The sequence below is a fragment of the Oncorhynchus keta genome, chromosome 10, assembly GCF_023373465.1.
Source record: "Oncorhynchus keta strain PuntledgeMale-10-30-2019 chromosome 10, Oket_V2, whole genome shotgun sequence".
Lineage (NCBI taxonomy): Eukaryota > Metazoa > Chordata > Actinopteri > Salmoniformes > Salmonidae > Oncorhynchus > Oncorhynchus keta.
This window is the reverse complement of record NC_068430.1, coordinates 73425108-73438832: the sequence shown is the minus strand read 5'-3', so window position 1 is coordinate 73438832 and position 13725 is coordinate 73425108. Positions and strand designations below refer to the sequence as shown.

The window sequence follows — 13725 nt, the reverse complement described above, 5'->3', positions numbered from 1 at the left end:
CTCCAGGCTGTGTTCATACGTACCAAGTCAGGCTAGTCATATTGTCCCGCTGTGTGTCAGCTGTGAGGATACAAACATGTAGTTACACAGTCATTTGCCTTGTGATGCCTGAGGCCATGTCACAAGGGATACGTAATGTGAAACAACACAAGCTAGATAGAAACGTCCAGATAAACAACTAAGGCTTCCAGGTATCTCTGGGTCAGTGCTGATCTAGGATCAGGTCCCCACCTCTCCATATAACTGTATTAATTGTGCTCTTAAAGGCTAAACTGTTCCTAGAGCAGCACTTTAACTACTTCCTAAGGTAAATGATATCTGTGACCTATAACCTTTAACTTGTTGTCACACAGATTGAAGATGGACGAGGCAGAGAAGTACCAACAGAGACTGCAGGCGATCACTGTGAGTCAAGCACCTGACACACACACAACCACACATACAGGCCCATGGAAACTAAGCACTGCTCCTTGCGCTGTCTGTCCGTAGCTACTGAATAATTTACCCATAGTGCAGTGTGTCGCACCAGGCCGCCTCCCTCAGCCCAGTAAAACAACGCCACAGTATTTCCATGGAGACACAGTGACAGGGTGACCACCTCTCTATGGTGAGGGTTCCTGTGTGACAGGGTGACCACCTCTCTATGGTGAGGGTTCCTGTGTGACAGGGTGACCACCTCTCTATGGTGAGGGTTCCTGTGTGACAGGGTGACCACCTCTCTATGGTGAGGGTTCCTGTGTGACAGGGTGACCACCTCTCTATGGTGAGGGTTCCTGTGTGACAGGGTGACCACCTCTCTATGGTGAGGGTTCCTGTGTGACAGGGTGACCACCTCTCTATGGTGAGGGTTCCTGTGTGACAGGGTGACCACCTCTCTATGGTGAGGGTTCCTGTGTGACAGGGTTTGACCACCTCTCTATGGTGAGGGTTCCTGTGTGACAGGTTTGACCACCTCTCTATGGTGAGGGTTCCTGTGTGACAGGGTGACCACCTCTCTATGGTGAGGGTTCCTGTGTGACAGGTTTGACCAGGTGTTCTCCTCCTTCTTTTACATCTTCACCTCTTCTTTCTGTTTTCTCTTTATTCTCCCTCTGTTCCTATTTTCTTCCTCTTTGTTTATCACTCCACCTCTCTCTCTCGGGCCCCTTCACCCCTCCATCCTCTCTCTCTCTCTCGTGCCCCTCACCCCTCCTCCTCTCTCTCTCTTTCTCTCCCCCTCCCCCTCCCCCCTCTCTTTCTCTCTCTTTCTCTCCCCCCCCCCTCTCCCCCTTCTCTTTCTCTCTCTCTCTTTCTCTCCCCCCCTCTTTCTCTCCCCCCTCTCTCTTTCTCTCCCCCTCTCTCTTTCTCTCCCCCCTCTCTTGCTCTCCCCCTCTCTCTTGCTCTCCCCCTCTCTCTTGCTCTCCCCCCTCTCTCTTGCTCTCCCCCCTCTCTCTTGCTCTCCCCCCTCTTGCTCTCCCCTCTCTCTCCCTCTCTCTTACTCTCTCCTCCCTCTCTCTCGCTCTCTCCCCTCTCTCTCAGGAGAAGCGTCGTCTGCAGGAGGAACAGGAGAGGGCCAAGAGGGAGATGGAGGAGGAGCGGCTGAGGCTACAGCAGCTCAAGGTGACACACACACACTCTGAAGGTCTGACCGTCACCACCTCTCACTGTCCCCGACCCGTCACCACCTCTCACTGTCCCCGACCCCGTCACCCCTCTCACTGTCCCCGGCCCGTCACCCCTCTCACTGTCCCCGGCCCGTCACCCCTCTCACTGTCCCCGGCCCGTCACCACTCTCACTGTCCCCGGCCCTCCCCTCCTACTGTCCCCGCCCGTCACCCCTCCTACTGTCCCCGGCCCTCCCCCTCCAGGACTGTCCCCGGCCCGTCACCACCTCTCACTGTCCCCGGCCCGTCACCACCTCTCACTGTCCCCGGCCCGTCACCACCTCTCACTGTCCCCGGCCCGTCACCCCTCTCACTGTCCCCGGCCCGTCACCCCTCTCACTGTGCCCGTCACCCCTCTCACTGTCCCCGGCCCTCACCCCTCTCACTGACCCGTCACCACCTCTCACTGTCCCCGGCCCGTCACCCCTCTCACTGTCCCCGGCCCGTCACCACCTCTCACTGTCCCCGGCCCGTCACCTCCTCTCACTGTCCCCGGCCCGTCACCACCTCTCACTGTCCCCGGCCCGTCACCACCTCTCACTGTCCCCGGCCCGTCACCACCTCTCACTGTCCCCGGCCCGTCACCCCTCTCACTGTCCCCGGCCCGTCACCACCTCTCCTGTCCCCGGCCCGTCACCACCTCTCACTGTCCCCGGCCCGTCACCACCTCTCACTGTCCCCGGCCCGTCACCACCTCTCACTGTCCCCGGCCCGTCACCCCTCTCACTGTCCCCGGCCCGTCACCCCTCTCACTGTCCCCGGCCCGTCACCCCTCTCACTGTCCCCGGCCCGTCACCCCTCACTGTCCCCGCCCCGTCACCCCTCTCACTGTCCCCGGCCCGTCACCCCTCTCACTGTCCCCGGCCCGTCACCCCTCTCACTGTCCCCGGCCCGTCACCCCTCTCACTGTCCCCGGCCCGTCACCCCTCTCACTGTCCCCGGCCCGTCACCCCTCTCACTGTCCCCGGCCCGTCACCCCTCTCACTATGTAGGACTATTTATTCTGAAGTGTAACGTCAAATGGCCAGAAAAGTGACCACATACACACAGGCTCTCTGTGAATATGGTGGTGGATACTGGACAGAACCCCCACACTCATTCATCTTTCCCCACAAATGTAGAATGTAGCCATAATGTTGTTCCGCCAAAACTCTGTACGGACTCATTCCAGCTTGTTAGCAAGGGGCCTACTTCAGTTCCAAACTCCATTCCAAACAACACTCCTAGTCTACTTGAGAACACACACACCCTTCCTGAAACGGAGGTTTGTCCTTCCTTCGCTAGAATGGTGTGCGTGTGTTTACGTGCTCTGCTCTCTGCACTGGACGGCTCCATTGTTTTCACACCACTTCCAGATTGGCGTTCCCACTGCCCTGGGGCGCATTCCTCAAATTCTTGCTGTGTGCTTGTGTACACCCAATGAGAATCTGGTTTCAGGTGACTGGTCAGCCTTAGTCTGCTATCTGGATCCACCTCCAAGAATGATTCCCCCAACCACCCTTATGAGGCTAAATTGTAACGAACTTGCATAAACCACCATTTTTGGTTGGCTAACTTCTAGCCTACAATAACGCCTCTTGTCTGCAACTGTACTGTGTCGACAACCGAAGGAACAAACCCTGCTCTGTACTCCTCAGAGGTAAAGGTAGTATTGACCTCTCAATGGCTGTCACCAGCAGTGGTCTCTAGACTTCCTCAGAGGTCAATTACAGCCTGTTATCACCCCCCAGCTTTAAAAGGGCTATTAAAGTGGCCTAACATGAATAAGAAGAAGCCACGCAATGCTAACTGCAAAGTCCACTCAGTGAAATGCATTTAAATGGACCGTTTTAAAGAGGTCGTCTATTAAGGGAACAGACTCATTGAAGCGGCATACTCTGAAGGTAGTGTAAAAGTCGCCTATAAAGTTGCTGCCTCGCAGTTCAACAGAGGTGCTATAGCCTTCTAATTGTTATAATCATGTAACCTGATCTGATTTTAGTCCTCTGGGGGAAGGAGGTGGACTTTTGTTTTCAGCCACTCTTGGAGGACGATGGGTATTTCTTAATTATGCAAAAATTTGTGAGGGTGTCCGCACTCAAAAAGATGTCTCATAAAGCTTACTGTATTTCAAGAATAGATATGACTATTTTCCCTGCGTCGGGGATAGCGTGCACAGATGTTTCGTCTTTGCAGCCGTCTTCAGTACCTACACACTGTAAAGCTGAAACGTCTGTGTACTCTATCCCTGATGCAGTGAAAATACATATTATTTTATCTTTAAATGTAATAAGGTTTATGCGACATCTTTGGAGTACGGACCCATCACATCTTTTACTTATCTGAATTTCTGGGTTTTACCCACCAATCAAACGTCTGGCCCTCTTGATTAGGTATTTCTGGGTTTTACCCACCAATCAAACGTCTGGCCCTCTTGATTAGGTATTTCTGGGTTTTACCCACCAATCAAACGTCTGGCCCTCTTGATTAGGTATTTCTGGGTTTTACCCACCAATCAAACGTCTGGCCCTCTTGATTAGGTATTTCTGGGTTTTACCCACCAATCAAACGTCTGGCCCTCTTGATTAGGTATTTCTGGGTTTTACCCACCAATCAAACGTCTGGCCCTCTTGATTAGGTATTTCTGGGTTTTACCCACCAATCAAACGTCTGGCCCTCTTGATTAGGTATTTCTGGGTTTTACCCACCAATCAAACGTCTGGCCCTCTTGATTAGGTATTTCTGGGTTTTACCCACCAATCAAACGTCTGGCCCTCTTGATTAGGTATTTCTGGGTTTTACCCACCAATCAAACGTCTGGCCCTCTTGATTAGGTATTTCTGGGTTTTACCCACCAATCAAACGTCTGGCCCTCTTGATTAGGTATTTCTGGGTTTTACCCACCAATCAAACGTCTGGCCCTCTTGATTAGGTATTTCTGGGTTTTACCCAAACACAATTCTGGCCCTCTTGATTAGGTATTTCTGGGTTTTACCCACCAATCAAACTGGGATTAGGTATTTCTGGGTTTTACCCTCAATCAAACTCTGGCCCTGTTGATTAGGTATTTCTGGGTTTTACCCACCTTCAAAGCTCTGGCCCTCTTGATGAGGTAGGGGGCCAAACGTCTGGCCCTCTTGATTAGGTATTTCTGGGTTTTACCCACCAATCAAACGTCTGGCCCTCTTGATTAGGATTTCTGGGTTTTACCCCCTGTCTGCCCTCAATTTGGTTTTATCCTCTGGCCCTCTTGATTAGGTGTTTCTGGGTTTACCCACCAATCAAACCCTGGCCCTCATTGATTGGTGTAAGCTGGGCAGTAATCTTAAATCTGGCCCTCTTGATTAGGTGTTTCTGGGTTTTACCCACCAATCAAACGTCTGGCCCTCTTGATTAGGTGTTTCTGGGTTTTACCCCCAATCAAACGTCTGGCCCTCTTGATTAGGTGTTTCTGGGTTTTACCCACCAATCAAACGTCTGGCCCTCTTGATTAGGTGTTTTTAGAATGAGAAAACAATGCATTTAATTGAGGGATGGGATTAGTCCTGTTGGGTTAGAGGGAGGTGTTCTGCAAACACACATTTTGGCACTCTGAGAGGACCTGTTAAAGGACAGAAACAGGGGAAGTGCTCTCTGCAGACTTCCTGTCAGTGCTCTGCTGTGCATTTCACCTTCAGCTGAGGTGGTGAGAGGGGGCCAGCGGAGAGGAGAGGGGAGGGGAAGGGAGTGGTTAGGAGAGACCCTGTGTCCCAATTCGTTAGAGTGTGCACTCATTCACTCCCCCTCATGCATTTAAAGCATTGGATTGGGTAACAGGCTAGTAATCTTAAATCGATAAGGAGAGGTGAGCAAGTGCTTTAGAAAGGAGTGTTAAAGGGATGGGACACCTGTTGGGCTTTATTAGTGTTAAAGGGATGGGACACCTGTTGAGGGCTTTATTGGAGTGTTAAAGGGATGGGACACTTGTTGAGGGCTTTATTGGAGTGTTAAAGGGATGGGACACCTGCTGAGGGCTTTATTGGAGTGTTAAAGGGATGGGACACCTGTTGAGGGCTTTATTGGAGTGTTAAAGGGATGGGACACTTGTTGAGGGCTTTATTGGAGTGTTAAAGGGATGGGACACCTGTTGAGGGCTTTATTGGAGTGTTAAAGGGATGGGACACCTGCTGAGGGCTTTATTGGAGTGTTAAAGGGATGGGACACCTGCTGAGGGCTTTATTGGAGTTTTAAAGGGATGGGACACCTGCTGAGGGCTTTATTGGAGTGTTAAAGGATGGGACACTTGCTGAGGGCTTTATTGGAGTGTTAAAGGGATGGGACACCTGCTGAGGGCTTTATTGGAGTGTTAAAGGGATGGGACACCTGCTGAGGGCTTTATTGGAGTGTTAAAGGATGGGACACTTGCTGAGGGCTTTATTGGAGTGTTAAAGGATGGGACACCTGCTGAGGGCTTTATTGGAGTGTTAAAGGATGGGACACCTGCTGAGGGCTTTATTGGAGTGTTAAAGGATGGGACACTTGTTGAGGGCTTTATTGGAGTGTTAAAGGGATGGGACACCTGCTGAGGGCTTTATTGGAGTGTTAAAGGGATGGGACACCTGTTGAGGGCTTTATTGGAGTGTTAAAGGGATGGGACACTTGTTGAGGGCTTTATTGGAGTGTTAAAGGGATGGGACACCTGTTGAGGGCTTTATTGGAGTGTTAAAGGGATGGGACACCTGCTGAGGGCTTTATTGGAGTGTTAAAGGGATGGGACACCTGCTGAGGGCTTTATTGGAGTGTTAAAGGGATGGGACACCTGTTGAGCGGTTATTGAAAGGAAGTGGAGTGGGGAATGAGGTCTAATAGAGAGATGTGACCTAAGCTGATTGGATGGGGAGGTTTAAAGGTCACAGCCACCGGCTGACACCATAACAATAGTGTGTGAGAATGAAGACAAACCTGTCAGATTTAAAGACTAGGAGTAGGAGTGCATGATTTGGATAATGCCTATGAAGTTGACAATGTTGACTGACATGCTTCTCTTTCTCTCCTTGTGTCCCCCCTCCCCCTCTCCCTGTGTCGTCCCTATCTTCCTGTGTCCTCTCTTCTTGTGTCCTCCCTCTCTTCCTGTGTCCTCTCTTCTTGTGTCCTCCCTCTCTTCCTGTGTCCTCTCTCCTTGTGTCCTCTCTCCCTCTCTCTCTCCCTGTGTCCTCCCTCCCTCTCTCTCTCCCTGTGTCCTCCCTCCCTCTCTCTCTCCCTGTGTCCTCCCTCCCTCTCTCTCTCCCTGTGTCCTCCCTCCCTCTCTCGCGCTTTCTTTCTCTATCCAGAGGAAGTCTCTTAGAGACCAGTGGCTGATGGACGGCCCCTCTTCCCCCACATCCTCAGAGCCTCGTTCCCCGCTGTGGGGCTCCCAGGCCCAGGAGATGGAGCAACACATAGACAAGTAGGAATCTCCTATTATATACCCCATACTCACTACATTAGCTGTATAGGGCTACCTGTATACTCACTACATTACCTGTATAGGGCTACCTGTATACTCACGACATTACCTGTATAGGGCTACATGTATACTCACTACATTACCTGTATAGGGCTACCTGTATACTCACTACATTAGCTGTATAGGGCTACCTGTATACTCACTACATTACCTGTATAGGGCTACCTGTATACTCACGACATTACCTGTATAGGGCTACATGTATACTCACTACATTACCTATATAGGGCTACATGTATACTCACTACATTACCTGTATAGGGCTACCTGTATACTCACTACATTAGCTGCATAGGGCTACATGTATACTCACTACATTACCTGTATAGGGCTACCTGTATACTCACTACATTACCTGCATAGGGCTACATGTATACTCACTACATTAGCTGCATAGGGCTACCTGTATACTCACTACATTAGCTGCATAGGGCTACATGTATACTCACTACATTAGCTGCATAGGGCTACCTGTATACTCACTACATTAGCTGCATAGGGCTACCTGTATACTCACTACATTAGCTGCATAGGGCTACATGTATACTCACTACATTAGCTGCATAGGGCTACCTGTATACTCACTACATTAGCTGCATAGGGCTACCTGTATACTCACTACATTAGCTGCATAGGGCTACATGTATACTCACTACATTAGCTGCATAGGGCTACCTGTATACTCACTACATTAGCTGCATAGGGCTACCTGTATACTCACTACATTAGCTGCATAGGGCTACATGTATACTCACTACATTAGCTGCATAGGGCTACATGTATACTCACTACATTAGCTGCATAGGGCTACCTGTATACTCACTACATTAGCTGCATAGGGCTACCTGTATACTCACTACATTAGCTGCATAGGGCTACATGTATACTCACTACATTAGCTGCATAGGGCTACCTGTATACTCACTACATTAGCTGCATAGGGCTACCTGTATACTCACTACATTAGCTGCATAGGGCTACCTGTATACTCACTACATTAGCTGCATAGGGCTACCTGTATACTCACTACATTAGCTGCATAGGGCTACCTGTATACTCACTACATTAGCTGCATAGGGCTACCTGTATACTCACTACATTAGCTGCATAGGGCTACATGTATACTCACTACATTAGCTGCATAGGGCTACCTGTATACTCACTACATTTGCTGCATAGGGCTACCTGTATACTCACTACATTAGCTGCATAGGGCTACCTGTATACTCACTACATTAGCTGCATAGGGCTACATGTATACTCACTACATTAGCTGCATAGGGCTACCTGTATACTCACTACATTAGCTGCATAGGGCTACCTGTATACTCACTACATTAGCTGCATAGGGCTACATGTATACTCACTACATTAGCTGCATAGGGCTACCTGTATACTCACTACATTTGCTGCATAGGGCTACCTGTATACTCACTACATTAGCTGCATAGGGCTACATGTATACTCACTACATTAGCTGCATAGGGCTACCTGTATACTCACTACATTAGCTGCATAGGGCTACATGTATACTCACTACATTAGCTGCATAGGGCTACCTGTATACTCACTACATTACCTGTATAGGGCTACATGTATACTCACTACATTAGCTGCATAGGGCTACCTGTATACTCACGACATCACCTGTATAGGGCTACCTGTATACTCACTACATTAGCTGCATAGGGCTACCTGTATACTCACTACATTAGCTGTATAGGGCTACCTGTATACTCACTACATTACCTGTATAGGGCTACCTGTATACTCACACATTAGCTGCATTACCTGTATACTCACTACATTAGCTGCATAGGGCTACCTGTATACTCACGACATTAGCTGTATAGGGCTACATGTATACTCACTACATTACCTGTATAGGGCTACCTGTATACTCACTACATTACCTGTATAGGGCTACCTGTATACTCACGACATTACCTGTATAGGGCTACCTGTATACTCACCACATTAGCTGTATAGGGCTACATGTATACTCACTACATTACCTGTATAGGGCTACCTGTATACTCACTACATTACCTGTATAGGGCTACCTGTATACTCACTACATTAGCTGTATAGGGCTACCTGTATACTCACTACATTAGCTGTATAGGGCTACCTCTATACTCACTACATTAGCTGTATAGGGCTACCTGTATACTCATTACATTAGCTGTATAGGGCTACCTCTATACTCACTACATTAGCTGTATAGGGCTACCTGTATACTCACTACATTAGCTGTATAGGGCTACCTCTATACTCACTACATTAGCTGTATAGGGCTACCTCTATACTCACTACATTACCTGTATAGGGCTACCTCTATACTCACTACATTAGCTGTATAGGGCTACCTGTATACTCACTACATTACCTGTATAGGGCTACATGTATACTCACCACGTTACCTGTATAGGGCTACCTGTATACTCACCACATTACCTGTATAGGGCTACCTGTATACTCACTACATTACCTGTATAGGGCTACCTGTATACTCACTACGTTAACTGTATAGGGGCTACCTGTATACTCACTATGTTAACTGTATAGGGCTACCTGTATACTCACTACGTTACCTGTATAGGGCTACCTGTATACTCACTACGTTACCTGTATAGGGCTACCTGTATACTCACTACGTTACCTGTATAGGGCTACCTGTATACTCACTACGTTACCTGTATAGGGCTACATGTATACTCACTACGGTAACTGTATAGGGCTACATGTATACTCACTACGGTAACTGTATAGGGCTACATGTATACTCACTACGTTACCTGTATAGGGCTACATGTATACTCACTACATTACCTGTATAGGGCTACATGTATACTCACTACATTACCTGTATAGGGCTACATGTATACTCACTACGTTACCTGTATAGGGCTACATGTATACTCACCACATTACCTGTATAGGGCTACATGTATACTCACCACGTTAACTGTATAGGGCTAGATACTTACTAGATACTCTCAATGCTTGGTTCACACCATAGATACCATACTCACCACACTTTCTTTCTAGGGCTTTCTATACTCTCAACTCTTATGTGTTGTGCTGTACATGCAGTGTGTTTGTAGGAGGCCAGCCTCACCTCATAGTCTACCAGTAGCTGTATGAAGACTCTTATTCTCTAAGACATTATAATATAATATAATAATGCACCATTTAGCTGACGCTTTTATCCAAAGCGACTTACAGTCATGTGTGCATACATTCTACGTATGGGTGGTCCCGGGTCTCTGCACCCACTACCCTGGGTTACAAGCGCCATGCTCTCTGCAACTGAGCCACAGAAGGACCACCCATTCTATACTCTCCATGTTGTCTGTCTAGGGTTGTGGCTGTTTGTTAGATCCCAGCTTCAGATTATACACCCACCTCTGACCTTAGTGGTTATAGTCTCTACACCTCGTAGTGGTTATAGTCTCTACACCTCGTAGGGGTTATAGTCTCTACACCTCGTAGGGGTTATAGTCTCTACACCTCGTAGGGGTTATAGTCTCTGCACCTCGTAGGGGTTATAGTCTCTGCACCTCGTAGGGGTCGTAGTCTCTGCACCTCGTAGGGGTCGTAGTCTCTGCACCTGGTAGGGGTCGTAGTCTCTGCACCTGGTAGGGGTCGTAGTCTCTGCACCTGGTAGGGGTCGTAGTCTCTGCACCTGGTAGGGGTCATAGTCTCTGCACCTCGTAGGGGTCGTAGTCTCTGCACCTCGTAGGGTTCGTAGTCTCTGCACCTCGTAGGGTTCGTAGTCTCTGCACCTCGTAGGGGTCGTAGTCTCTGCACCTCGTAGGGGTCGTAGTCTCTGCACCTCGTAGGGGTCGTAGTCTCTGCATCTCGTAGGGGTCGTAGTCTCTGCATCTCGTAGGGGTCGTAGTCTCTGCACCTCGTAGGGGCCGTAGTCTCTGCACCTCGTAGGGGTTGTAGTCTCTGCACCTCGTAGGGGTCGTAGTCTATTCACCTCGTACGGGTTGTAGTCTCTGCACCTCGTAGGGGTTATAGTCTCTGCACCTGGTAGGGGTTATAGTCTCTGCACCTGGTAGGGGTCGTAGTCTCTGCACCTCGTAGGGGTCGTAGTCTCTGCACCTCGTAGGGGTCGTAGTCTCTGCACCTGGTAGGGGTCGTAGTCTCTGCACCTCGTAGGGGTCGTAGTCTCTGCACCTCGTAGGGGTTGTAGTCTCTGCACCTCGTAGGGGTTGTAGTCTCTGCACCTCGTAGGGGTTGTAGTCTCTGCACCTCGTAGGGGTTGTAGTCTCTGCACCTCGTAGGGGTCGTAGTCTCTGCACCTCGTAGGGGTCGTAGTCTCTGCACCTCGTAGGGGGTAGTCTCTACACCTCGTAGGGGTTATAGTCTCTACACCTCGTAGGGGTTATAGTCTCTGCACCTCGTAGGGGTTGTAGTCTCTGCACCTCGTAGGGGTTATAGTCTCTGCACCTGTAATGGTTATAGTCTCTGCACCTCGTAGGGTCGTAGTCTCTGCACCTGGTAGGGGTCGTAGCTCTGCACCTTTTATCAACGTGAGGTTAAACCTGAGGGGTTTTTCTCTGCACCTGAGGGGAACCGAAGTCTCTGCACCTGTGGGTCTGTGTCTCTGCAGGTTGCAGACAGGGTCGTAGTCTCTGCACGGAGGGGTCGTAGTCTCTGCACCAGATGGAAGTCTCACACCTGTGGGTGACAGTCTCTACACTGTCTTACTATACGTACCTTTTGGGGGATTATAGTCTCTACACCTCGTAGGGGTTATAGTCTCTACACCTCCTACACCTCGTAGGGGTTATAGTCTCTACACCTCGTAGGGGTTATAGTCTCTACACCTCGTAGGGGTTACTAGTCTCTACACCACGTAGGGGTTATAGTCTCTACACATCTGGGGTTAAAAGTCTGCACACCTACACACACCTACAGACACAGAGAATTAGGATGGCCAAGTCTGTGTCACCTCATAAACACTCACTGAGTCAACGCAGACCAATTGAAGGGGCTATAGCTAGCATACATGCTAGAACAAGGCCTACACCCCGTAGGGGTTACATCTACACCTCGTCTTACTAGTCCTGACCTCGAGGGCTTATCAGAGGAATAATACATTTTCCCATAATAATACGTTGTTTTAGCACCCTCGTTAGGCAGGGCTTTACCAAGACCAAGTCCTGCATCAACAATGTAGCTTTGATAGTAGCACCTCTCGTTCAGAGGCAGGGTTTACCAAGTAGCCCTCTTGTGTATTTACATGTATTGTAAGTTTCTTATAGCACTTTGATTTACACCTGAGGTTAAAAGTGAAGTTTTTTTCTGGCTACCAAGACCAAGCCCTAAAGCACTCAACAATGTACCATGCAGCTTTGAGACAGACCTAAACGTTCAGAGGAGGAGAGGAGACCAAGCTGGGCAGCAATGGAAGATGCAGCTTTGAGTAGCACCTCTCGTTCAGGCAGGAGCTCTTACCAAGTGAAGCCTTTTGGGGACCAACAATTGATTCACATTTTCCCAAAAATTTACCATGCAGCTTTGATGTAGCACCTCTCGTTCAGAGGCAGGATTTTTTTACCAAGACCAAGCCCTCCTTGCATCAACAATGTACCATGCAGCTTTGATGTAGCACCTCACGTTCAGAGGCAGGAGCTTTACCAAGACCAAGCCCTCCTTGCATCAACAATGTACCATGCAGCTTTGATGTAGCAGACCAATTCAAGGCAGGAGCTTTACCAAGAACAAGTAGCCAATGTACCCTTGCATCAGCTTTGATGTAGCACCTCCGTTCAGAGGCAGGAGCTTTACCAAGACCAAGCCCTCCTTGCATCAACAATGTACCATGCAGCTTTGATGTAGCACCTCTCGTTCAGAGGCAGGAGCTTTACCAAGACCAAGCCCTCCTTGCATCAACAATGTACCATGCAGCTTTGATGTAGCACCTCTCGTTCAGAGGCAGGAGCTTTACCAAGACCAAGCCCTCCTTGCATCAACAATGTACCATGCAGCTTTGATGTAGCACCTCTCGTTCAGAGGCAGGAGCTTTACCAAGACCAAGCCCTCCTTGCATCAACAATGTACCATGCAGCTTTGATGTAGCACCTCTCGTTCAGAGGCAGGAGCTTTACCAAGACCAAGCCCTCCTTGCATCAACAATGTACCATGCAGCTTTGATGTAGCACCTCTCGTTCAGAGGCAGGAGCTTTACCAAGACCAAGCCCTCCTTGCATCAACAATGTACCATGCAGCTTTGATGTAGCACCTCTCGTTCAGAGGCAGGAGCTTTACCAAGACCAAGCCCTCCTTGCATCAACAATGTACCATGCAGCTTTGATGTAGAACCTCTCGTTCAGAGGCAGGAGCTTTACCAAGACCAAGCCCTCCTTGCATCAACAATGTACCATGCAGCTTTGATGTAGCACCTCTCGTTCAGAGGCAGGAGCTTTACCAAGACCAAGCCCTCCTTGCATCAACAATGTACCATGCAGCTTTGATGTAGCACCTCTCGTTCAGAGGCAGGAGCTTTACCAAGACCAAGCCCTCCTTGCATCAACAATGTACCATGCAGCTTTGATGTAGCACCTCTCGTTCAGAGGCAGGAGCTTTACCAAGACCAAGCCC

General features: G+C 49.2%; 1 protein-coding gene across 2 annotated transcripts in view; it reads left to right on the top strand.

Moving 5' to 3' along the window:
- LOC127932337 (paralemmin-3-like) overlaps positions 1-7073 on the top strand; it is a 28614-nt gene extending 21541 nt beyond the window's left edge. For both annotated transcript variants that reach the window (XM_052527911.1, XM_052527910.1), the window contains exons 2-4: positions 354-405; positions 1519-1599; positions 6932-7073. In XM_052527911.1, coding sequence (XP_052383871.1) covers positions 361-405; positions 1519-1599; positions 6932-7051 — 246 coding nt within the window. In that variant the 5' untranslated portion in view covers positions 354-360 and the 3' untranslated portion in view covers positions 7052-7073. The remainder of the gene's footprint in view (positions 1-353; positions 406-1518; positions 1600-6931) is intronic.
- Positions 7074-13725: the final 6652 nt, after the last annotated feature.